The sequence below is a fragment of the Anastrepha ludens genome, chromosome X, assembly GCF_028408465.1.
Source record: "Anastrepha ludens isolate Willacy chromosome X, idAnaLude1.1, whole genome shotgun sequence".
Lineage (NCBI taxonomy): Eukaryota > Metazoa > Arthropoda > Insecta > Diptera > Tephritidae > Anastrepha > Anastrepha ludens.
Window position 1 is genome coordinate 71,650,346 of NC_071503.1, and position 27,888 is coordinate 71,678,233.

A 27,888-nucleotide genomic window follows, 5' to 3' on the forward strand; every position below is an offset into this window, starting at 1 on the left:
TTGGATTAAAAACTACCCTGACTGCTCTCCACCTAAGGGGGAAATTTAGTAATATAATAATGTTGCTCTGAATATGGTTATCAGCCATTTCATAATATTGCCAATTGACTGTTGTAGTTGCGTAGGGATTATCCCGTCTGGTCCCGGTGTTTTATATGGTTGGAAGTTTTCTACAGCCCAAGTTATCTGGGCTTCTGTGACAATGTTGAGGACGTCGGAACCTAATACTGCATTCGAAGTTGGAATATTGGCGGTTATCGCTTCTTCTAAATTACCTGGGAGGTGAGTATTTAGTAATAGGTCTAATGATTCTTCGCTGGGTTCTGTCCAGCTGGAGTCTGGCTTCTGAAGATACCCTAAGGGTTGAGCGGACTTGGTTAGGATTAATCTCAATCGAGATGTGCCTACCGTAGTCTCGATCTCCCCACAAAAAGTTCTCCATGAAGACCTTTTTGCTGTCCTTATTTCTTTCTTATATATTTTTAGTTTATCATAATACAAGTCCCATTTGTTTTCGCTTTGGGGGAGTTTGGCGCTGTTGAATTGTTTCCTGCAATTCTTTTGTAGCGTTTTCAGTTCGGGTGACCACCAGGGTGACTTATTCTTTCCTCTATGCTTAGCTGTTGGAGAGGCCTTATGCAGGGCTTGTTATCTAATGTGTGCCCCAGCTTATCGTAGTTGTGTCTGTATTGCTATATTTGTGGATCATAAATGTAGATAGTTTTGATTTTTCCATAATACAAGACCTTGAGTTACCTTCACAGTCCGCTGTGTACAGCTTATAGTTCGGTGACCCCAATCCACAGATGCGCCCTTCATTGATCCATGGCTCCTGAACGAGGACAAAATCAGGGTGGTCTGCTGCCATGAGAGCAATTAGGGCTTGCGATGCTAATTTACTATAATGCAGATTTATTTGAAGAAGACGAATTATTTGCATTCTCATCTGTCTTCTATGTTCTGACTCTCACCTTGCCAAAACCGTAGTTTATGATACCTTCGCTTTTCGCAAAGGTTCTAGAGAGTCGTTCGTTAGTAACAGCATTACTTGCGTTGTGGCACGTTTCGTCACCACACCGTCTACTCTTATAGTATTGTCAAAAGCCTTGACAAATTTCCAGCCCGCCGTTGAAAGGCGTGGATTGCATGCACTTATTATTTGCATAATTTGCTGTGGGTCAAGGGGGTGTAGGGACCCAAACTCGTGCCTTCAATCGAGACGGGATATATTTTTTTGTCTACTACCACGAGCTTCGCTCCAGGGTAGACTTCCCCGATCTTCATAGATGCTTTATACAGCTCTACCGACCTTTCGTCGTCGCAGGCAATAATTTGAATTTTGCCTTAATGCCAGTCAGCGTCAGTACATGATGGTGTCGGACCTGGATTGCTTAGTAGCACTTCCAGCGTCACATTAGTCAGAGCAGCCTGCACCCATTTCCATTGGGCCCTAGGAATTCTTCCTTCGGGATCACCCGCATCCAGGACACCAATGATGATGCGATTGCAAGCCACTTCCGCGAACGTTTTTTTAGGCGCTATGCCTCGATTTTTCGGTCTTTTCGCTGACGGTTTGACCTCTTCAGAAGAGCTCTGTCTTTTGGTGGCAGCTGACGATGTGGTTAGCCTTTCGCGGATGAAGTTAGGTAGTACCTTCTTCGTCCACTCTATCGACTCGTGTACCTCCTTCGTCAGCTCCTCCGTTGTTGGAGGTGTATCGTAGAGCCTTTTGAGTATCTTGACGGCATTACGCCTTTCCAAGTACCCTGCTTGGGTTGGATCAGTGATCCTTACTGTCGGCCATCTTCCGGCGAGAGCACTGGCCTCGGTGCTACCTGTGGCAGTATCTTCCCCAGTTCTCCGCATAGCCACAGGATGTCGACTACTTGGTTTGGTTCCGACGACTGCCGCAGGAGATGCCGATGTACTGGAGCTAGTCTTAACCTCAGTCCCAGTGTCAGCGCTTGCCGCCGGTCCACTTTGACTAAGATTGACTTCAGTCGTCGTGGTGGCAGATTGAGAGCTCGTTTTAAACGCTGCTCGTTTCTCGGAGCTTGCTGCCTCTTCTGGTTTGTTTGTTTGTCTGTTTTTTGTTTTTTTTTTGTTATTGTTTAGATTCATAGTTGGTCCCACGAGTGTCGGAGAAGAGATGTCCACCTGAGCAAAGCTCCGAACTACACACGCAAGGCTAGTTATTAGGGAGGGCGCCAGGTATCCGTAAGCTCACGTTAACGACTGGGCTATATTTGAAAAAAGGCCGCCAGCCAGGCTGATCCTCCGCACGGGTCGCATGACACCTTGATCCGGCCCTTTACCTCACACCATAGTCTTCATTCACAAATGCTGTACTATTAAGGAGTAACGAATACTTGCCCGTGAAGTCTTACCTTAGCTAGCCACCTCTCAACTGTGGGAGGGTTCAGTGGAGGGGTTTTTGCCCAACCTTATTCGTGTGTTGTTTGTGTAATTTTCTCTTGCATTCTTATTCGCATTTTCACATTACTCTCGCGTTAGTGTACCAGAGTAACGCTACGTCTCTCTGACGGGCACAATCTTGTATTATGTCATTCTTGGCAACTGCAATAATCTGATGATCAACTATCCCTTCAAATCTCTCGATTCTGGGAAAAGGTCCCGAGATAGTGCATCAGCATATCCATGTTGTAATTTTGCAGCCATTCGATCCGCCGTGTAATTTGCCCTTCTGAATGCTTGAACTGTTATACCCACCTCATAGCTGCGTGGTGTATTTTTAACTAGAATCGCTGTGGAATGTTTTACGCACTCAATCACAGCTAACAGTTCCCGTCTAGTCACGCAGTAATTCATCTCCGGCTTTCCGGGGACTATGTGATCATTTTTTCTTGCCTATTGATGATCTGTGTGAGTACTCCACCTTTTCCGTATGGGTTTGAATCTGTATTCACAACTGATTTCTCTCTCGTGACCGGATACGCTAACATAGGCGAATTACAAAAAAGCGCTTTGAATTGCTGGAATGCTTCCTCTTATTCTTTGTGCAACACAAAGCGCAATTCTTCATAGTGAGATTATGTGGACTCGTGGAACAAAACAACGGTAATATTTGCACAGTCTTAGGAAACGTTCTGGATCATGGCCAATCTTTAACTCCCTTTATTTTTTTCTCATCTATTTTGACAACTTCGGTTGTTACCTAACGTCCAAGATACGTGAATTCTGTCTGAATCAAGGCGCACTTCTTCGGATTCAATCGAAGTCCCGCGGAAGCAACGCGTTTATGGACTTCTTCCAAATTTTTCAGATGTTGGCTGAAATTTTTCCCCCAGGATGATATCATCCAAATGACATCATATGCCAAAACCCATCTCCTATACTGAATCCTGTCTTCTCACGATCGTCTGTAATCTACACAAAAGTGTGTGGCTATCATATTTCTTTTAAACCAGCACAAACGGTGGACTGCACGGGGCTATTGATGTCTTAGTTAGTCCACTGCGCTGCATTTCTTGGGTTATCTGATTTGCTTCCCCGCTCTTTGTTAGTGGAACTCATCGTAGAACTTGTCAAATAGATGTTTCAAAGTTTCACGGGGGCAAAATCTCTGTTGAATAAGTAGCCTTATTTCTCCAGCAATCTCTTAGCATTCATCCTGTCTAGCTCTCTTACTCCATGCAACCAAGTTTTTATGAAGTCCGAAGTTGTTCTTTTTGCTTCCTGGAATTCTTTGGTTGCGTGTTGAGGTCCGTCGCAGTTTACTATGGGTTCTTCAGCTCGGCATGTACTTCTTTTTTATCCGGAATAACTGGTGTCTTGAAATCATTTAGTACGTTTACTGGAACCCTCGTGTCTCTTCGCGTCTTCACTAGTAATATTCCCACGATTATATTGGTGGTCTCTTCAGCAGATTCTATGACCCCAACTTTTTATTTGTTGTTTTTAACAGCATAGGTAGCCCTGTCAGTGTAAGTATATCATCGGTCGTCTTCGTCGAGCTCATCTAAGGGTAGGCCCAGGAAACGTGCTGTTTCGACGGGTTGGGTCCAGAGGGAGAGGGGGGTTAGATGAGTCGGTTTGAGGGGGCATGTGAAGAGGTGGTTAGTGTCGTGCGGGGTACCTTCACATGCCGGACATGTGTTTGGTATGTCGGGGTCGATTCTGGATAGGTAGGAGTTTAACCTGCTACAGTATCCAGAACGTAATTGTGCCAAGGTTACTGTCGAATGCAGCTTTGAAGTCGACGCAAAGATGTTGGGTGTCTCCTTTCAAGAGTCTTTTTCAAAGTTTGGGGTATTGTAAATATTTGGTCGATCGTAGACTTTCTAGGTCTAGAGTCACACTGATAAGGTCCAATCAGTTGGTTGACGGTGGGCTTCAACCCTTCAAACAATACGCTCGCTAGAACCTTATAGGCGATATTTAAAAGACTAATCCCGCGATAATTGGCACAAATGCAGGTTCACCCTTCTTATGGATTGGGGAGAGCACACTTAAATTCCAATCGGCAGGCATGCTTTCATCAGACCATATTTTGCAAAGAAACTGATGCATGCACCTTACCAGCTCCTCGTCGCCATGTTTAAATAGCTCACCCGGCAGTTCGTTGGCGCCCGCGGCTTTGCTGTTCTTTTGACGCGCTATGTTGTTGTTGTTGTTTTAACAGCATAGTTTGCCCTGTCAGTGTAAGTATATCATCGGTCGTCTTCGTCGAGCTCATCTAAGGGTAGGCCCTGGAAACATGCTGTTTCGACGGGTTGGGTCCAGAGGGAGAGGGGGGTTAGATGAGTCGGTTTGAGGGGGCATGTGAAGAGGTGGTTAGTGTCGTGCGGGGTACCTTCACATGCCGGACATGTGTTTGGTATGTCGGGGTCGATTCTGGATATGGAGGCGTTTAACCTGCTACAATATCCAGAACGTAGTTGTGCCAATGTTACACGGGTCTCACGGGGAAGCTGGAGCTCTTCATCTGCTATGGGTGGTGGTTGGACTCCGATTACGGCATTCACAGGACGAGAGTTCATGAAGGTGGTAACGGTCTCCCGGTGAATGTCGTTTATTGACTGTCTAAATACTGTCCGGTCCAGTAGGTTTCGGTCAGTTTTGTCCTGGAGTTCGTCAGCGTAGTCTATGAGGTGTCTCCTGACGTGCCTGGGAGGCGGCTCGGGCTCAAGCAGGTGTCTGCAGGGATGAGACCTACGGTAACATCCGAGCAGGAACTGCTTGCTGAGCAATTTGTTGTGCTACACAGCTGGGAGCATTTGTGCCTCGTTGTGAAGATGTTGGATGGGTGACATCAGGAGGCACCCGATCGCTGTCCGAATGGCGGTATTTTGACATGTCTGTAGCTTTGTCCACTGCGAATCACTAGTTCCAGGCGACCAGACAGGCGCAGCATAGTTAAGAACCGGCCGGCCAATTGCCTTAAATGTCGAAAGCAACAGTTCTTTGTCTTTGCCCCAAGTGCTGCCGGCCAGCGATTTGAGGACCTTGTTGCGATTTTGGACTTTTGTGGCAATTGCGGTTGTATGCGCAGAGAAGGAGAGCAAGCTGTCAAAGGTTACACCCAAAATGTTGGGGTTATTTACAGTCGGAATTGGTGTGTCGTCGACTTTTACCTTAAGGGACAGCTTGACCTCCTTTGTCCAGGTGGTGAAAAGGGTCGCCGTGGACTTGGTGGGGGAAAGTTGGAGATTCCTCGAAGTGAAAAGGCGAGAAAGGTCGGTGAGGTAGTTGTTCACTTTGGAACACAGGCCATCGATGTCATTGCCCGACGCCATTATCGTGCAGTCGTCAGCGTGTGAGATCAGGGAAACTCCCGCTGGTGGTTGGGGGAGCTTCGAGATGTAGAAGTTAAAAAGCAAGGGTGAAAGGACACCACCCTGCGGTAAACCTTGCTTAATCTTTCTCTGCTTTGATATTTGATCTCGAAAAATCACTGACGAGTGCCGACCGCTCAGGTAGTTCGCGGACCACCTCTTCAGCCCTGGCGGGAGTGTCGACTGATAAATGTCATCTAGTAGCGTGGAATGGCTGACTGTATCGAAAGCCTTCTTTAGGTCCAACGCTACTAGGACAGTCCTCTCGCAGGGGCGGTTTTGGTTAAGCCCGCGATTTATCTTTGCGTTTATGGCGGTGAGTGCTGTGGTGGTGCTGTGCACTCGTCGGAATCCGTGCGGATGTGGGGCTGGGGCCAGGTGTTTCGTGAAGTGAGTGGGAGTAGGAGGGCTTCAAGTGTCTTCACTACTGGGAAAAGGAGAGTTATCGGACGATAAGACTCCCCTTGGTTGGCGGGTTTCCCAGGTTTCAGTAGTGGGACCACTCTCCCTGCTTGCCACTTGTCAGGGATGATGAGAGTGGCCAGGGACAAATTGAAGACCCTTGTGAGGAATCCTACTTCCAGGGGTCCGAGATGCTTCAGCATTAGCGCGTTTAATCCGTCAGGGCCAATGGCTTTGGTGATTTCGACTTGTTGATGGCCCCCTAAACCTCATCACCGGAGAAAGTAAGTGGCGCACTGTCGTTCGTCAGTTTGTGCAGCCTTCTGGTAGCACGACGTTTGGTTCTGTCGCCCGGAGGATGCAGTATGAAAAGCCGGCTAAAATAGCTCGCGCATCTCTTCGGGTCCGACGAAGTGCAACCGTTGAAGGTGATAGCCACCTTGTCGTTGTGCTTCGTCGGGTTTGACAGGGACCTAACGGTGGACCAGAGCTTACTCACCCCAGAGGTGAGGTTGCAGGTCTTCAGGTGCTCAACCCATTTAGTCCGCTTATGTTGATTTACCAGTTGGCGGATCTCCAAATTGAGATCCCTTATGCGGGGATCCCCGGGATCGGCCTGGCGTAGGTGGTCACGCTCATTTGCTAAACCGGCTGCTTCGGCTGGGAAATGAGGACGGGTGTCCTTATAACTTCCAGCTAGAATGAAGCGAGCCGCAGCAGCTGTGAGCACCTTGCGGAATGCGCGTTCGCCCACGCGCACATCAGTGGGGATGGGAAGAGCGGCGAAGGTGTCCTCGGTGAATTCCGTGAAGCCGGCCCAATTAGCTTTTAAAGTTAAAATAGGACCGGTGATTCGTGGAAACGAAGTCGGCAGGTCTCTCAATCGAGACGATGATGGGCAAGTGGTCTGATGCAAGCGATAGCATAGGTCGCCACGTTATGCTATTTATCAGACCCGCGCTAGCTATTGTTAGGTCAGGCGAGCTGCTGCAATTGCCCACTACCCTGGTGGGGGCGTCGTCGTTCACAGTGCTGAATGTCGAGTCGTCCCCTACGATCATTTGGCAGGCTTGAATGCCAAAGATCGTGATGCGCATTAAAGTCACCTACAACCAATCGGTTTTCACCTCTGATGAGCGCACCTATATCAGGGTGATATCCTGCCGGGCAGCAGGTGTCAGGGGGTATATATATGTTAAATATTTCGAGCTCGGAATCGCCTGACCGGACAGCTATGCCTTGACATTCTAAGGTGCTGTCCCTGCGGTCGATTCCTTCATCGATGAGACGATACTGCACTGTGTGGTGGACTATAAACGCTAGGCCACCACCATTGTCTCGCTCGTGATCATGTCTGTGCACGTTATAGCCATCCCTGGTGATCATAGATGAACTAGCGTGCAACTTTGTTTCTTGGACCACAGCTATTTTAATACTGTGCCGGCTCATAAAGTCAACTATCTCGTCGACCTTACTCGTAAGTCCGTTGCAGTTAAACTGGAGAAGCTTGAAGCTTCTCGGTGAGGTCAGTGTAATCCGGGGGTGAGGGACGCGTGGGGTTGTCTACGTTGGACCTGCTGCGCAATCCACAGTGGTTGTTGCGGCCTGATGGTGGTGGGCGGCCGCGCCTCCGGGGGCGGTAGTGGGTGCAGAGCTCTGCAGCAGGGGGCAACGTAGGCAGTTGTCCACTCACGGGTGGTGCGCAGGACGGGAACATCTCCGAAAATGGCACCAGCCATTGCAGGAATTGCATTGGACTGATACCAGATTCCGAGGTATTACGGTCTGACACACGGAACAGACTGTACGGGGGACCAGGAGCTGCTGGTTTGTCCCCGCACTCGGGTTGGAGCAGGAAGGGATGGGAAGGGTTGAAGGGGAGTTGTGTTGCTCCGATAGGCTCCTCACCGTGGGTGTGGGTAGTGGTGGCGGTTGGTAGTGCCGGCCTATCAGTGGGTGTTGTAGATGTGGAGGCATCAGACGCCTGCTGGCGGGAGCAACACGTGGCCACATACCGTGTGGACCACTCCCTGTGCGACTAAGGGCCTGAACAGGTCTTAAGGTGGCTCCACCCGTTGCACTTACTGCACCTAACCGAGGTGGAGTTCGGGTGAAGCCATTTATGGCAGACGCAGCAGTAGAATACCTCTGGCCCAGGGTTGGATTCGACTCCAGCCCTGAGGAGAAGCATTTGGAGCAGGATTGCTGCGAGAGTTTGCTCTTGTGACGTAAGGGGTAGGGTGATATACGATACACTAGACAGGGCTAGTGTACTGGGGCGGCAGCCCTTGGTCGGGAAAAACCCGAGTCATTCCGGTAACGTAGAACCGGCTGCCATAGGAATGATGACCCCAACTTCACCTGTCTCACTGCCTCCTTCCATATTAGCCCATATGACTGCTTGACAGAATCCGGTGACGATGATTTATGGTTGCCTTTCTAGACTATACACTGTGCTCATACTCGGTACTCCAGAGTTATCTCGATATTTTGACCCGACAGAACTCTTACTTAGAATTACAGTTCCCTTTACTAACAATTTGTCTGTTTTCCGTCCAATTTGCGAGACGGAAATTATAGGGCATTCAGTTATAGGAACCAGTTCTCACCGCTTAAAGCTGGTTCGCTTTTGTTTAACGGCTGCTGTGTATCGTCTTCGGTTGGTTGAGTGGTATACTACAATTGCGTGCCATATGTATGTCCAGTCTTACCACAAATTGAAACTTTAAATCCGAGCTTCTGGGTCGTGTTAATTGAGTAAATAACTCTCTTGTTACTTTCTTCATAGCTTCCTTCATCGAGGTAGGCTCTTTAACTTCAACCCGATAGATTTTGTGCACTGGCTTGCTCAGGAGAGCTGCTGTTCCCTGTACCAATGCAAAAGAGACTGTCTCAGCAAACGTCTCCTTCGGTATTGAGTAAAATCGCGGAAATTTTGAAAAAACCCAAGTGGGCGTAATGTTATATATTGAAGAAATATAAAAAAATCATTAGTTTCTTAGAAAAAGGGGTACTGGAAGAGTTCCCAAAATTAACTCAAATGTGACCAGGAGAAGGACTATACATTTAATAAACGAGAACCCAAAAACTACTGCAAGTAATTGGTTGGTTGGTTAGAGTGGTGATTCATCCAGAATCCAACTAGCGCTTCCGCACCATTTTGTTGCCATATCCTCGTTACCAAATTGTTTAACAGTTATTTACAGCAGGACTATTTCCAGTCTGTGCGGTTTAGGAACCTTATTAGGTTGTTGACGTCTAAGTCAGACAGTTGCTCGAGACTCTCGAACAGCGGTTTGTCCAGGGTTAACATTATGTCCTTCCATAGGGCAGGGCATTCACAGAGGAAATGGAAGATTGTTTCTTTTTTCTCCGGTTGTTTACAACTACGACAGTGTGTGTTGTGAGGGATGCCCATTTTGTCGGCTTGTTCTCCTATAGACCAGAAGCCAGTTATGACTTCCGTAAGTCTACAGGTGTCCCGTCGTTTCATGTTTGTTAATGTCGACGATTGCTTGAGGTTGTAGGTGGCCATAACGTTCTGCTGATTTTGCATTTCGTCTGGTCTCTCCATCTACAATCTGCAATTCGAAGGTATTTTAGGGAAATTGCATTCTTGACCGCACCTAGTGGAGTGAATACTGGTACTGCAAGAGCGCTATTCATGGCAGATCCCCCTCTTGCCAGTTCATCAGCTTTTTCGTTACCTTCTATGTTCCGGTGTCCCTGGACCCATATTAAGGTTACTCTATGGTTTTCACTCAAGTTGGTGAGGCTATTCCCACTTTGCTCCACCACTTTGGAGGTTGTTATAGACGCGTCCAGCGCCTGGATTGCAGCTTGGCTATCCGAAAGAATAGCGATATTGCCCTTAAAAGAGAAATCTGCGATTAGTAACCTACAGGCTTCCCCAATTGCTAGTACTTCCGCTTGGAAGACGCTGCTGGTATTAGGGCGACGCACAGATTTTTCAATTCCAAGTCTATGAGAATATATACCAGCTCCAACACCACAATCCATTTTACTGCCATCTGTATAGACTGTGGTATCGAAGTTGTTTAGAGAGAATCCCTTATTCCATTCTTATTTAGATGGAAAGAGTGTGGCAAAATTCCTATTAAACGTTACCATCGGGACGATGTAATCAGTCCTCACCGAGGTTAACTGAGTTTGTCGCAATAATAGACTAGCGTGACCAGAAGTTGTTCCATTCCAGCGACCCGCTTCATTTAACCTTAATTCATTCATGGTTGCCGTCTTCTTTATATGTAGGTCTATTGGAATAACGTGTGTCAGTGCATTGAGAGCCTCTCTAGGACATGATCTGATTGCACCGACCGTTATTGCACAGGCTGATCTTTGTATTCTGCCGAGTAATTTGGTATTGTACTCTCTCCCTAGAGCTTTCCACCAAACTACCGAACCATACGATAAAATGGGTCGTATAACCGCCTTATACAGCCATAATGTATGCTTAGGTTGAAGACCCCATCTTCTTCCAAGCATACGTTTGCAAGTAATATTGCCAAATCACTTAAAAATTCGTCTTTTGCGGACCGCCCACAAACTATCAGAAATTTTCTGCACAGTAACGAATATAGTGGGTACACTCCTATGCTAAAGAATACGTTAGCAATCCAAATTAGTTTTGGAGCAAAGTTATTCTTACCGACGATCGAAATTCAACATTCGAATGGCCGTAGTTTTCTCTGGAGAAGGGAAGGTCCAGCGATCAATCGGTCTAATGTCGTTGATACTGTGAAACATGTTATTATTTGGGTAGCAATGACGGCAAATTTAGTGGGCTCGTTTTGTTTCGTTTAAAACTAAAATAAATTATATGAAGATATTGAAAGAGCATATTTTCAAAACTGTCGAAAAATTACAGTTATTAGTAACGTTCACCTTCATACACGACAATGACCCAAAGCATACTGCGCTTCTTTACAGTGAAAAAAGTATTGCCCCATTCTTCCCGGAGCCCAGATTTCAATCTCATTGGGCACATGTGGGCCCACATTAAAAGATAATTGCCCAAGCGACAGGTTAGTGGTAAAAATTACCTAAAATCAGCCATTGAAGAGATATGGGCAAATATTCTAAGAGATGTGACCAAAGCTTTAGTAGGCTCTGAACAACAACGTCTGCAGCAGTAATTAATGCAAAGGGATACTGCAGAAGACATGAGTGAATCAATTTTTCTTTATTTGTTTATTTCAGTTTTTTTTTTACTCCTTGATATCTCCTGTCAAATTAACAATAGTTTATACATGAAATTATTTATATAGTTACTAGCGGACCCTCACCCGCTTCGCTGGGTGGACGAAAAATATAAATGAAAAGGGTTCTTTGCTTTTTGTTGATGCCTGGAAACTGCTTCACTTGAACACTTTACCAAATAAAACACTTTCTTGTTAGTTTTAACACTTACTTTCACTATGCACTATTACTGACAACCTTTGGTAATCTTCTAAGAAAACGGCCTTGCTTAAGTACTTTTTTAGCGACGACCTGTTCAGGTTCGTTAAGCTAATGGTTTTGCTTCGGTTATCCCGAAGTGTGGGTGTAAAGAAGAAGTATTTAAGCAAAGTGTTAAGTTAGTCACAGCAGCATTGTGTTACGATTAAATATTGCAAGCGGTCAGCTACAGCTGTGCCTGCTAATTTGTATGTTTCTATTCTATGCGAATGCAGGCGTGCAGCCACTGCTATATGAATATATGTATATGTATGTATGTTTGCATTCCATTGAAATGTATCTAATGGAATGAAAATTTAGGCATAAATACTGCTGCGTTAACTTGTACATATGAGAGTAAAATGTACGCTCCTTTGAACCGTTTACAATAACAACCACACGCGTAAAAAGAACGCTGCCTCGTGTATACTGTGTGTTGACGAAGAAGTAAAGGAGATTTTAACCAAACATAGTTACAAAGCTTCTCCACATGTGTCTCTTCAATGTGGCAAAGTTTGGTTAAAATCGGTTGAGCCATTCTCCGTAAAGTTCATCACAACGCGAAAAACGGCTGAATTTTTATATATATAGATTGCAATTGAATGTATTGTTCAGATCTTAATTTTGCTTGGTTGAAACGAATAAAATTAAGACGTTCTGTTTCTATTTTGACATACATATCAACGATGTACTGATGATATAGTTTACGACATCTCAAAATATAATTTTGTTCTTGTGGACGAACCATCAATCGATAAGAATAAAAATTCATGGCACTAACTTTTTTCTGTAGATGTAGACCTGAAAATAAGTGGAAAATGTGACTTAAGAAATTTCTACAAATGATGAAATGTGAACACACTGAAAATATTATTTACCTGCTCATTTTAACTGGTTGTAGTACATAAGAATGCAATCTCTTAATCTGAAGGCGAGTTCCCAATTGGTCTATATCTGGAGTTCTTAGTTACCCAGCGAAAAGAAAAGTCCTCTTTTCATTAGCATTTATCAACAACTTACAATGGATACTCATGTGGTTCAAACACATCCTAGGGTTATCCAGGTCCACGTTTTGGTCTATATCTCGAGACCCTAGCTACGGAGGGGCATTAAAAATACTCTATACTATAGCAATCATCAACAGATCCAATTTGCTACCCATATTGTACAAACACATCCTTAAGTTATCGGGGTCCACATTTTGGCCGATATCTCGAGACCCTGGTCACGGAACGGTATGAAAAATACTCTATACTATAGAAATTATCAACAGCTTCCGTTTGCTACTCATATTGTACAAACACATCCTAGGGTTATTCAGGTCCACGTTTTGGTCTATATCTCGAGCCCCTAGTTACGGAGGGGCGTTAAAAATACTCTATACTATAGCAATCATCAACAGCTTCCATTTGCTACCCATATTGTACAAACACATCCTAGGGTTACCCGGGTCCACGTTTTTGCCTATCTCTCGAGACATTAGTCACGGAACGGTATGAAAAGTACTCTATACTATAGAAATCATCAACAGCTTCCATTTGCTACCCATATTGTACAAACACATCCTAGGGTTATCCAGGTCCACGTTTTGGTCTATATCTCGAGCATCTAGTTACGGAGGGGCATTAAAAATACTCTATACTATAGCAATCATCAACAGCTTCCATTTGCCACCCATATTGTAAAACACATCCTAGGGTTACCCGGGTTCACGTTTTGGCCTATTTCTCGAGACCCTGGGATCCGATTCTTAAAGTTTCAAAGCACAAACCTTCTCCACATGTGTCTTTTCAATGTGGCAAAGTTTGGTTAAAATCGGTTAAGCCATTCTCCGTAAAGTTCATCACAACGCGAAAAACGGCTGAATTTTTATATATATATATAATATATAAGATATGAAGAAATACCACTCTTAATCCGAGCAAAGGGCGGAAACAAACTCAGACCAACGTGAGCGATCTTGTGCAATATGTCGAATTTCATGCAAAGAACATCTTGATTGGTATTCCGCGTGTGTTGACCGTATCCAAGATGTTCGTGGTCGTCCTTTTCTTCTGGAGCCTTCTGGATTCCATTCTAGGGCCATCTTTGCGATGTCATTATCTTCTTTGCGTAAGGTGTGCCCAATCCAACGCTATTTCCTTTCTTTGATATCATTAGTGTCCCAAATTATGTTTAAGTAGTAAAATTAAATTATTGTTTTGTTTACTGGAAAACTTCCAAATAATTTATATTATTTTCGTTTTTTATAAGAAGATACTGAATTGAATACTTAATATGTATTGACTTTTGCCTTTTGAAAATTGGTTGACCCGGTCTCAAGTTATAAAGGATTAAAATCAGAACAAACAAGTGTCCCAGTTTATTTTAATTTGGACATACGGGCTTTCTGCTTTTCCAGCTGTGTATTGATCTGTGACTACAATTCCGTTAGCATTTGTGACATCTGCGCTGAGATTTGTGATATCTGCGATGACTTTTCCGATACCATTTCTGATATTTCTGCCATCATCACACTCCTGTCTATACTTGGTGAAGGTTTTAGATTATCTGCCTCCCCTGGAATTTCGACGACATTCCATTTTTCGATTCTGTTTTATAAAACTTCATTCGTGCATCGTCTTCAAGGCCTGTACGACCACGCTTAAATTCTGCAACCCATCTTTCTGCTGTATTAATTGATGGCAAAAAGTCCTTATGCACTTTATACATTCGTTCATAAAATTCCTTTGCTATTAAACTTTCCAAAAATAAAAATTCAATCACCGCACGATACTTGATTTTTTCCATTGTAGAAAACACTGTGGCAGGTCGATACTAAATGAAACTTTACACACGTTCATATGAAGTGTACCAATACAACAACAAAACATGTTATTGAACAACCGAGTGTATCAGCAAAAGCACTTATTGAGAAACTGTATATAATTAGTCACCTTTATCAATTTGTGTGCTTTTTGGGGTTGCTTCATAAATGGAGGGATCTACAGAATTTTGTCGCAATCTAATGGCAGATGGTTTGTATCAGAAGCTTCCGCGGCAGAAATACACTAAGAGATTTTCATTGTTTATGCGGCTCAGGCGCAATTAGAAACGACTTTTTATCATTGAGTATTGTCCGCGGTGATTATCGAATCTGGAAACAATCAATTAGTAGTCACGCACAACTGACTGTGTCATGGCCTACGCCTACAAAAACATCCGTTATTTTAGTACCACCCTAGTGTCTGATAATTATGTTTCCGAATCTACTTATAATAACGATATATCTTAACAGTAACTGAAGCTATCGAAATACATAATCTACACAGCTGTGTAAATTACCACTTTTCGGTCAAGATCTTTTCGTATCTATATGCAACAAAAATATTTAAAATTTTTTAAGAATGTTACTGCGCCAGGTACACCAAAAACCGCTCTATACAAACGCAAGTATTTGAAATACAGTATAATTAAAAATGGTGTCGTATACACCTTCTTTTAGATTATCTTATCATGTCTGTTACGTTTTTAAAATCTGTTCAATAATATTTAAGTGCTCATGGAAACTGGACTAATCGTGGAATCGTGAAAGCATGGCGAATTATTTCGTGAAATTGAAAATAGTAATGTAATGCCATGAAAATTCGTCGGTAATATCGATTTGTATTAGCATTCAAAAACGGTATACTTCTATATAAAATAGTAACACATATACATTTATTTATACATATGTCGCGTGACATTTTGAAATTTCGTACAGTGCGGTGTAAAACAGTACGAAATAATCGTAGCAAGTCAAAGTTGACGACTCATTGTAATTTCTTTGTTGTATTTACGTACTTGAGGACATACTGGTAAAATAATAACTATCGCATTTTTTTATTAACGTAGTTTGAGTCTTGGAGGCCATTCAATTCTGGTTATCGAATACAATTACCAAATGCAACTATATATTGTATTTCGAAAGTCATTTGCATTTGCTCTTCAACAGTATTCGATAACCAGAAATTAATGGCCTCCAAGATTGTGTCAAAAATTGCTAATCGATGCCTTCCAGCATCGTAACCACAACAAAGGTCGAGGAGAGTTGACTCTCTGTTTAGCCCAATTTATTTTGTTTGTTTATGTGATCGCTGACTGGAATTTTCGTCGCTTATGAAAAATTTTAAAAGTTTAATCATAAATCGAAATTGAGTGACACAGTATTTTTTCGAAAGTTGGTCTATATATCATAAACTGTGTTTAACCTTCAAATAATTAATGTGGCACTTTGAAGTCAAGTTTCTTCGAAATGATATTTGAATGTGTGTGTGATTATTAAAAGCAAGTTGCAAAATTTTCCTAATTATTTTCGTATTTGAACTCGAATTTGAAATTGCGTTTATTTTTTGTAATAATTCTCAACAACAAACAAACTTTTTATTTTTATTTATTAATTTTTTTAATTTCATTTTGTAAATACGTCGCTTTCGGTGTATAGTACTATGTAACACCCATGGCATAAGTATATTAAATACACGCGCTTCTCGTCGCTACAGAGCGACGTGTAGTGTGTCTTGGATCTCTTCATTCAGCTAAATTATTAGAAATTATTGGAGAAGAAGATGAACAGTAAAAGAAACAACGATTTTTCTTTCGAAAACACGGCAGTTTTGATATGCAATGTATAATGAACTCTTTTCATATAAACTGTATTTATATAAATACATATTTACAGCCATTAATTTTAAATTAAACTTTCTTTTAACCCTAGTCCACAAAATTATTGACCTATTCGGAAGAACGGAAATGTTGCCCAGTCACACGTTATGCATAATTGCCATTGCACAGAAACCAAGTGTGGTATATACGGCAGATTTGGTTTGACTGGCTAGCCATTGCAGTGTTGTTAGACAGGTTTTAACTGACCATTAACATATTTTAACCGTTGTCGTGCTGCAACTTGAGAACCGTTGCCGGACTTTTATCTGCATTGTAGCCGATTTTTTTCAATGCTAGAATATTTTAGATGCGTTATTTAGCGAGATTCTTGGGTATTTTCTCCAGCATGTTTGGTATGGCTATTGATGTTGATGCGTTGGATTACAGAACTGCACAAGTTGTAACGGAACGTAACTTCTCATGGTCTCCTCGCTCTAATTCGTACGGCATCGAATTTTTTGGTTTTTGAATATGCAAGTTTTTTGCTTCCAAAAAGGATTTCAATTCAATATTGCTAATAATTAAAGCTTTTAAATTTTTCCATCAGATTCTTGTCTTTTATATCGAAATTAGCGGTTTTGTAAAATTGAAACCAATCATTAACTGTATCTGCAGGTGACACTTGTTTGTTTCAAATATTAGTAGATATTTTTATGGAATGTCATGCTGCCGCGCAAAGAAAGATACTGCCTATAAGGCCACGCTGCGATCGAGCGCAACGCGAGCCTTGTGGAGTGCTTAAATTATGGAGGAAGAACTTCTCGAACTTGTTAAATAGTGATAGCTACGCATGTCACAGAGAATGTGAAGATTCCGATACCCCAATCGTTCACGACGGAATTGTTCCGCTACCGGACAATGACGAGGTGAGAATAGCAATAACGCGGCTAAAGAACGACAAAGCCGCAAGAGCCGACGGCCTGCGTCCTCGCGCGTTCCCCCGACAGTCGGTTCTTTAACGGAACGACCATTCCAACAGCATTCCTCGTACATGTATGGGGAATGTTTATGTTGCGGCTGATCTGTTCTAGCATGGCGGCGAGGAGCTGATGAGGTGCATGCAGCAGCTTCTATCATCTGATGAAAGCATATCTGCCGATTGAAATTTAAGTGTGCTCTGTCCAATCCATAAGAAGCGTGATCTAGCTATCTGTGCCAATTACCGTTGGACTAGTCTTCTAAATATCGAATATAAGGTCCTAAATTAGATTAGATTCTATATGAAGTTTTACCTTCGACCGTAAGGTCTATTGTGCCCTGTACACATCGCAGGCTCTCTGGATCTCCGTACATGGCGGATACAGCGCATTGTCCGTAGACCTGCCCAGCATGCATGTTGGTTTTTTTTTGGAGCGTTGTTATACGCAGAGTGTTTGATCTGATCTCATTAACAATACTCTTCTCCATTGCTTTTAGTACAAAGGAGGAGACTGATTGGTCTGAAGCACGTAGTTAGTGACTACTCCTTTTTTACTACTTTTGGAATGACAACCTCTTGTAATTTTCTCCACACTGTTAATACGCATGCCAGCGCCAAACTGGCTCGCATTATCCCAACTAGAAGTGGAGGGATTAACTCCCTGCCTTGCTATAGTACTACCGGACGAAAGGAGCTAACAGCCCATCTTATGCGTTGCTCGGTAAACAATTCTTTAGCCAGTTTCCAGTGCGATTGGGTCAGCCTCGAAAACACCGTATAGAACTCCGGGAACAGAGTGACGGCTTCCCGAAAATGTGTAGCCAGCAAGAAGCATGCTCTTTCCATCTCTTTGCATGTATATATGTCGTCTGTCTTTTTGATACCTAATTTAATATCCACTCTCTCTTTAGCCATAGCTTTGTGAAGCCTATCCGCAAGGGGGGTTGGGTTGATTTTCTCGCAGAACTTTCTAAAGCTACTATTGCCCTATTTGCTTTTCTGAACTCCTTACTATATGCGGTTGGAAGGGTAGCGTATTCATCCGCACCGCCTTCCGAAGCGCTAACAGTTCCTTGACCGCCATGACGTGTTGGTTTCGTCTTTTGGTTTGGTTTCAGGACAGCTACACTCAAAGACTCCAATAACTGAGTTGTTGAGACTGTTTACCTTTTCTTCTAGCGTCATATAGGTTATAATACCTGACCGGTTACTCATGCTGGGTAAATTTATACCTAGCAAATTCCTAAACTTGTCCAAGTCAGTGTTCTGGGGTTCCACCAGCAGCTGTACGTAGATCTGTAATGCAAAAAGATGATTGTTTCTATTTAACACGACGCATTGTCTAGTAGTACTCTCTGGCGTAGTTGTTTTTGTTTTTTTTGAGGACCCTTACCTGGCCCCTGTAGGCCCCCGGTTCTTGAGCCAGTATTATGCTCAGGACTCTCGAGGCAGGCCAACGTGCTGATAAAATCCTAGCTAGAGTATTGTGTGAAAGGTTGAAGCCTATCATAACCTTTGGACTTGGAAAATCTAAAATCGATCAGATATTCACAATACGCTACATTCGGCAGCACGAAAAGGAGTTACCTATATGCCGCGATGGTATCCCCGCAAAACTAATACGGCTATACAAGATGACGTTGGTCAATAGCAGTAGCGCCGTCAGAAGTGGGAAGAACCTCTCCAACCCGTTTGATACCAAACGAGGTTTCAGGCAGGGTGACTCTTGTCGTGTGACTCTTTTAACCTGATGCTGGGAAAGATCGAGCGACCCGCAGAACTTAATCGTTCAGGCACAACTTTTATAAGAGCATACAATTTTTGGCGTATGCCTATGATATTGGCATCATCTTCCTTAATGATCATTAAGTTCTATTTTTTCCCCACTATACCTTTTCAACTTCAAATTGGGACTAAACACATTCAAATTGGGACTAAACAACTTCAAATTGGGAATAAACACATTCAAATTGGGACTAAACAATTTCAAATTGGGAATAAACACGTTCAAATTGGGACTAAACACATTCAAATTGGGACTAAACAATTTCAAATTGGGAATAAACAATTTCAACTTTAGTAATAAGAATTTTAAGTTGGAATTTAGCATTTTAAGTAGAAATTAAGCATTTTTAAATTGTTGCAAATTTGAAGTTATTTATTGTAACATACTAAACATTATAAATCATCATAACAAATAACACAACTAATAATTGAAAAGGTATATATATATAACTAGCAAACCCGGCCCGCTTCGCTGGGCACACTAAAATAGAATAGATATGGTTTAGAACAGAAAAGATATGGTTTTCATATTATTTATTTCTTTATTCTCATACTATTTATTTATTTATTCAATACCACGTTTTGGTCTCTATCTCGAGACCCTAGTCACGGAGCGGCATGAAAAATACTCTGAACTAAAGCATTCACCAACAGCTTCCATTTGATACCCATATTGAACATACACATCCGAAGGTTACCTGAGTCCACGTTTTGACCTATATCTCGAGACCCCTGTCACGGAGCGGCATGAAAAATACTCTGAACTAAAGCATTCACCAACAGCTTCAATTTGATATCCATATTGTACAAACACATTCTAGGCTCCATGTTTTGGTCTCTATCTCGAGACCCTAGTCACGGAGCGGCATGAAAAATACTTTGAACTAAAGCATTCACTAACAGCTTCCATTTGATACCCATATTGTACATACACATCCGAAGGTTACCCGGGTCCACGTTTTGACCTATATCTCGAGACCCTAGTCACGGAGCGGCATGAAAAATACACTGCACTAAAGCATTCACCAACAGCTTCCAATTGATATCCATATTGTACAAACACATTCTAAGGTCCACGTTTTGGTCTCTATCTCGAGGCCCTAGTCACGGAGCGGCATGAAAACTACTCTGTACTAAAGCTTTCACCAACAGCTTCCATTTGATACCCATATTGTACAAACACATTCTAGGATTCACGTGTTGGTCTCTATCTCGAGGCCCTAGTCACGGAGCGGCATGAAAAATACTCTGAACTAAAGCATTCACCAACAGCTTCCAAATAATATCCATATTGTACAAACACATTCTAGGGTCCAAGTGTTGGTCTCTATCTCGAGGCCCTAGTCACGGAGCGGCATGAAAAATACTCTGAACTAAAGCATTCACCAACAGCTTCCAATTGATATCCATATTGTACAAACACATTCTAGGGTCCACGTGTTGGTCTCTATCTCGAGGCCCTAGTCACGGAGCGGCATGGAAAATACTCTGAACTAAAGCATTCACCAACAGCTTCAATTTGATATCCATATTGTACAAACACATTCTAGGCTCCACGTTTTGGTCTCTATCTCGAGGCCCTAGTCACGGAGCGGCATGAAAAATACTGTGAACTAAAGCATTCACTAACAGCTTCCATTTGATATCCATATTGTACAAACACATTCTAGGCTTCACGTTTTGGTCTCTATCTCGAGGCCCTAGTCACGGAACGGTATGAAAAATACTCTATACTATAGAAATCATCAACAGCTTCCATTTGCTACCCATATTGTACATATACGGCCGAAGGTTACCCGGGTCCACGTTTTGACCTATATCTCGAGACCCTATCTACCAATAGGTATTCAAACTATACGGAAACCATCTTCAATACCTACTTAACAATGTGTGTAAGTTTGGTTTAATTCGGTTTAAAGACACGGCGGGTCCACGTTTTGGCATATATTTCGAGACCCTAGTCATCAATAGGTATGAAAATTACCCCACATTAAAGCACTTATCGACAGCTTTCATTTGATGCCCATATTGCACATCCACAACCAAAGGTTACCCGGGCCCACGTTTTGACCTATATCTCGAGACCCCAGTCACGGAGCGGCATGAGAAATACTCTGTACTAAAGCATTCACCAACAGCTTTCAATTGATATCCATATTGTACAAACACATTCTAGGGTCCACGTGTTGGTCTCTATCTCGGGACCCTAGTCACGGAGCGGCATGAAAAATACTCTGAACTAAAGCATTCTCCAACAGCTTCCATTTGATACCCATATTGTATATACACATCCGAAGGTTACCCGGGTCCACGTTTTGACCTATATCTCGAGACCCCAGTCACGGAGCGGCATGAGAAATACTCTGTACTAAAGCATTCACCAACAGCTTCCAATTGATATCCATATTGTACAAACACATTCTAGGGTCCACGTGTTGGTCTCTATCTCGGGACCCTAGTCACGGAGCCGCATGAAAAATACTCTGAACTAAAGCATTCACCAACAGCTTCCATTTGATACCCATATTGTATATACACATCCGAAGGTTACCCGGGCCCACGTTTTAACCTATATCTCGAGACCCCAGTCTCGGAGCGGCATGAAAAATACTCTGTACTAAAGCATTCACCAACAGCTTCAATTTGATATTCATATTGTACAAACACATTCTGGGGTCCACGTTTTGGTCTCTATCTCGAGACCCTAGTCACGGAGCGGCATGAAAAGTACTCTGAACTAAAGCATTCACCAACAGCTTTCATTTGATACCCATATTGTATATACACATCCGAAGGTTACCCGGGTCCACGTTTTGACCATTTTCCCGGCAATTATTCGAATTTTTCTCACCTTTTAAACCTTCCCTAGACCTCCACGAATAATTCAAGACCAAGATAAGATAAATCCGTTCAGCCATTCTCGAGTTATAAGCGAACATAGGGACAGATTTTCACATTTATATATATAGACTAGCGGACCCGACAGACGTTGTCCTGTACACACGTCTTTAATTCGGAAATTTCAAAGGTTATTATTAAGCTACAACAATCTGGACCGTTTTGATGAAAATTATTATTAAAAAATTATTACAATATCTTACGTCATTACATATACGTGTATCACAATTCGACCAATCGATAGCGTGTGAGTATGTGTATCCATATTAGTGAAATGTAATGTCGACGCTGTGTTAGGAAAAAGATGTGTTTATTGTCACACTCCACTGACAAAATCCGTGAAATAAATAATAGCAGTCACTATATGTATTTGATTATAGACATGGATATTTCTGAGAGTTACGGAAAATTTTAAGCCAATGAAACGACTGATTGCATACACGAATATTAGCCGTGGAATGTGGCAATAGCAGCTTCGTAAATAAAAATTTCAACATTTTTTAATTCAAGGTGAAAAAGATTTCACTAAAACTATTTTATTTATAACATATATTTTTTAATTTACAAAAACTTAATTTATCGTAATGCGATTGGATGTACAATATTTTTGGTTAAGCCTTGAGGTGTATAAATAAACAAATTCGATGGTTTTCCAACTCTAGAACACGCAACATATAATTGGCCGTGAGAAAAACACGGATTTTCTAAATCTAAGCCACAAATTGTCATTGTTTGGCCTTGTGACTTATTTATAGTCATAGCATATGCCAAGCAGATTGGAAATTGTAAACGTTTGAATGGTATAGGTGAATCTGAAGGAATCATTGGGATCCGTGGTAGAAGTACAACTTCATCTTGGAATTTTCCACTTAAAATAGTGGCTTCGAGAATGTTGCCCATGATTTTTTTTACAACTAATCGCGTGCCATTACACAATTTTGGGGCATTTAAATTTCGAAGCAAAATTATAGGTGAGCCAATTTTCAGCCGCAAATTATGCGGTGGCATTCCGGATAAATCTAGTGAATTTAGAAACTCTACAGGATAGTTGACAACTTCGTCAGGATCAACAACCGTGTCAATCGATTTAAATATAATTTCATCACCAGGCAATGACTGTTGTATTTTAAAGTTGATGGCGTCAACATCTAAATTTTTTGCGGCTAAAATAGCTCGCTCTCGCAGCCATACATGATTAGTATAATTATGTTTCAAATCTGGAAAGATACTTTCTATTAACTCATCTTTGGTAGCCACCATGTTGCAAAAATTCTCTGGTAGTCGAATATATTGTGTATCTTCATACAATGGAATTTTACCGTTGCCAATGTTTAACAATTGTTCAGCGAATCCTGATGCTAATGGAACATTCTGAGGTTGAACGCGCATATTAAGAGTAAGGCATAATTTAGTGACACTTCGCCATAAATAAGATTCTTTCAAACATGCGTTTATTTGGTCTGCATATGTCGCACGTGGAATGACTGGTAGTGTTTGTCTGAAATCACCAGACAGCAGAAGTAGAGCACCACCGAAAAGCCGAGCATTATTTCTGATATCTTTCAGAGACCTGTCGAGAGCTTCGAGCGAATGCTTGTGGGCCATTGTACATTCATCCCAGATAATAATTTTGCATTTTCTCAAAACTTCAGCCATGCCTGAATGCTTCTTTATGTTACATATTGCTTCAGGATTTGTATGAACATTCAAAGGTAATTTTAGTGCTGAATGGGCAGTCCGTCCACCATCAAGTAACGTTGCTGCAATACCTGATGAAGCAACGGCCAACGCAATATGATTTTGTGATCGAATGCGCGCAAGTATCAGTGAGATGAGAAATGTTTTACCAGTGCCACCTGGTGCGTCCAAAAAAAAGAAACCACCTTGTTGTGCTGTAATTGATACGTCAATTTCATCATATACATTTCGTTGTTCAGCAGTAAGCAATTGTTCATTATTAGCAACAAAAGTAGCCAAAGAAGTTTTATCGAACTGGTGTTCACGTTGAACATCGCTATTGATGATATCTACCGCTGGGCGGTTCGGCGCTGGCATTCCGAAATGGATGAGCGGCATGTTCGAAATAAGAATACAAATATCCTCAATCATTATTAATGATTCGTTGTATATTTCAGCGGAGAATTCAATATTAAGATTTTGATTAGCAATTCTAGTCCGATGCAAAATATCTTCACTCATTGAATCTTTATATTTGTTCCACAGAGCAGATGCGTCAGACGGAAAACACGTTGTTAATATTATTGAAAATAATTGCCGGATTTGTTGTGGAGATGAGCTCAGTGCAGCATCTGCAAGTGTGAGGTCCCAATGGTTATCATCCTCCAATAAATGTAACTCTCTACACGCATCGAAGAAAGTGTCGTACAAAATACCATTGACTTTTCGCAAATATTGGAAGGACGTTGGTCCAGGAATGTTAACCAGTAATAAACGCAAAAAAAAACATTCGCGTTGCTTCGGATGAACTGTATATAATCGACCTAACGTATTTGTCATAAATAAGTCAGCGAATCCTGAGACTGGAGTGCCTCGTTTCCGCGGTTCCCAATTTTTTGATTGTTTATTCCATATAAAAAATTTAGGAACATCAGCGTATATTAATGTCCTTGCGAATTGACCAACAACATCTTGTCGACTACAAAGTTTAAAAAATTCAGTAAGAGTTGTTTTTGGAGCCGTTAAAGCCTGTTGTAGTGCAGTCTCTTCTGTGAAGTAAACACGTTGTCCGTTTTCAAGATGCACAGACAAATGTATCACAGCAGGATCCCTTTCATGGATAGGAAACGTAAAAATGCGCCAAATAGCTTCGTTGCTACTTATGTATCGACCCATTTGATAACGTGTTATTTCGTCATTGTCGTTTATATTTTGAACAGCAAATATAGCTTTATCACTACCTTTGTGAACATACTTACAAATGTATTTGATCGACTTCACTGAACTGCATAGTTCGACGTTAATGTGCGCTTTGTAGGTTTTGCACAGCAATGGTGAATATGGGACTACCCAGCGATTATCAATATCTACTATTACACCATTTGACAGACGTAATTCATATGATTGACCACCATTGTCTACGTCTCTACGTCGGTAAGATGGATAGCCATCAATATTAGTGATAGTATCAGTTTCACATGGTTTTGGAAAACGCTTTGTACATTTTCCATTATCCATACATGGTGACATTATGTTTAGAGTACCACATGGACCATGGATCATATTAGTAGTAACAATGTCAAACAATTCTTGATCAATGTTCGGATCTGGAATTTCCGCTGAAATAATTTTGTCAATTTCTTCTGGGCGTATTTTATCCACCAACCAAATTAAAATATGCGCATGAGGTAAGCCTCGTTTTTGCCATTCAACCGAGTAAAGCCAACAACGTGTTTCACCAAATACCGAGTGATGAGTAATAAAATTCATCAAAGATTTTAATTTTTGTTTAAAAACACGTGCAGTGACATCATGACGGTGCATCGATGTTTGACCTGGCAACAGCAAATTTTTAATTTCATCCCAGTTTGGATTACACGTAAATGTAATAAAAAGATCTGGTCGGCCGTATGCACGTACGTAGGTCATGGCATCTTGAATGTATTCCTGCATATGGCGCGGACTACCAATGTATGATGACGGGAGAATATATGCGGTCCCGATATTGTTGATGTTATTCGTTGCATCTACGTTACCGATTACGGCGTCACGCAAATGAATGTACTCCTCAGCACGAAGTTTTGCTTGATTAAATTTTATGTATCGTAATCTCTCACTTTCGATTTTTACATACATATCGACAATGTATTGATGAAATAGCTGTCTGCATCGGAGAATGTTATTGTCTTCATTAGCACGAATCATTAGTCGATATGCGTAAAAGTTCATAGCACTAACTTTCTTGTTCAGTTCTTCACCTGCAAATAAATATATTTATGAGATAAACAGAAATTATGGATTTAGAAAAAAAAAATAATTGTTAGATAATCTATGAATTGTACCTGTAGTTGGATTCCTTTGTTTAATATTGATATAATATCCATCTTCTCCTTCCCAAAATATCAATGGATACTGCAAAGCATCGTAAGAACGATGATTGTCTTGAATTATTTGCACCGTATCATCTCTGCGTTGTATGCGAATGTCTCGCCGTTCACATGGGTCACCAGCCATAACAACTGCAACTTCATTAATAGTTGGAACATTATATGTACCTGCGTGTTCGCCATAGGGCACTTTGTCTGCTTTAATGACAATGACGTACTTGTCGTTTTGCAGTCTGTTAGAAAGAGTCTTGAACAATCGTATCAATTGGTTATGATTTTGCAAAAACGTTTGTAAAATATCCACAATTTCTCGTTCTTCCATCTGCTCTATATGGTTGTAAACACAGCGTGTATGTGATTGTTGCTCCTCATCGCCCATAAAGTAAATTTGTAGAAATTTTGGATCGGCATCAGGCATTGGTGGTATACCTGACCTTGAATCTTGAATGTAGATTCAAAATTACAACCATCTTCATTATGGACGATTTTTGTTGCTCCAAATGATGTCATTTGAAAGCATGAATTAAATTTACGAATTTTCCGCAAAAACAATTTCGATTGAGATGTGGTTCCGGCTAAAAGTATTTTTAAAGGTTCTGGTGGTGGATTTAGCGATGGCAGTGAAATTTTTCCAGACGCACAACATAAACCAACCGATTCACCTTTGTACTTAAAAGCATGACAATATTTACACTCTTTGTCCATACTACCTATCGTGATTAGTGCATGTGACGAATAGTCTATTTTAGGATCATATTCAAACGCGAGACGACTAAGTGATGCTCGTGTCAATGTTCGATTTTCGAGCACTTGCCGATTTTGATGTTCTCTCTGTGCGTCGGTCAGTCGTTGACGTGCCTCTCGTTGTCTTAATGTATTAGCATGAAGACGTCGAACGCGTTGCTCTGAATTTTCATTTGCTCGTGAACATGCAACTTGATCTCTGGAATTTACATTATCCGTCAAGAGTTCTTCAACTGATCTATTTAATCGACGATCATGGACCAATTGCGCATTCCGAGTACGTCGACCAATATTTTTCGCTCTTCCACGAAGACGTGGCATTTTTCTGTAAAAGAAAAATACTATAAAATAATGCACAACGAATATAAAAATAATGTAAAAAATGCATTATGAAATTAATGAGCTACTATCTGCGTCATTAATTTCTGACTGTTTCGAAATTAAGTGAAAAATAAAAATCCATCTAAATACAATCTGTATCATTAAATGTAGATGAATAAAAAAAACTTCTTTAAAGAAATGAATATATAAGTAAAAAAGCATATAATAAAATATTCATTATTATAAAATCTATAGCGATGAAAAATCTGTCCACATAAAAATCCGTGTGAATCAAGAGGCAAATATTGAAAGTAAATTTATAAAAATCCGTTTAATCAAACAATTAAATAAAAGTATAATTTTATGGATAACACAAAGAAGCTCCATATGTTGTCTATGAAATTTAACTTTTATTGAATTTATTAATTTTATGGATTTTTATTTATTCACTTGTAAGGTTTGTCTCTTTATTTGCACGGATTTTTATTTGGACGAATTTTTAATCGACACAGATTCTAAATTTCTAATATTTCATTTTATGCTTTTTTACTCATATTCATAAATTTTTTCTATTTTTTTATTCATTTCTATCATTTTATTTTTCACTAAGTCTTCTAACAGTTAGAAATTAATGACGCGTATAAAACACAAATAAATTTATAGGTTAGAGTGGTAATTAATCAACGCACGTGTAAATTTCATAAAAAAATTCATAAGAAATATACTCACTTCGATTCTGCACTAAAGTCGCAAAATGTATTGTTTTTTATGCACACTTCAAAACTTTTTTAACAATTAGTAACTGTTGATTTAATATTTG

The 27,888-nt window shown here is 41.3% G+C and overlaps 1 protein-coding gene across 1 annotated transcript; it reads right to left on the bottom strand.

The window, feature by feature from the left end:
• Window positions 1-1,344: 1,344 nt before the first annotated feature.
• LOC128870200 (uncharacterized) lies at window positions 1,345-27,888 on the bottom strand. The gene is made up of 5 exons (XM_054112795.1): window positions 27,798-27,888; window positions 26,433-27,072; window positions 25,959-26,250; window positions 22,637-25,874; window positions 1,345-2,083 (listed from the first exon to the last, which is right to left on the bottom strand). Exons 2-5 carry the CDS (start codon window positions 27,066-27,068, stop codon window positions 1,345-1,347), a joined length of 4,905 nt encoding a protein of 1,634 aa, XP_053968770.1. The 5' UTR covers window positions 27,069-27,072; window positions 27,798-27,888.

Coding starts and splice junctions, on each gene's coding strand:
- LOC128870200 (XM_054112795.1), bottom strand. CDS start 27,068: ATGCCACGTCTTCGTGGAAGAGCGAAAAATATTGGTCGACGTACTCGG. Junction 26,251..26,432: donor CATTCAAGATTCAAGGTCAG/GTATACCACCAA, acceptor CGATTGTTCAAG/ACTCTTTCTAACAGACTGCA. Junction 2,084..22,636: donor GGCTTAGATTTAGAAAATCC/GTGTTTTTCTCA, acceptor AACAAAAAACAG/ACAAACAAACAAACCAGAAG.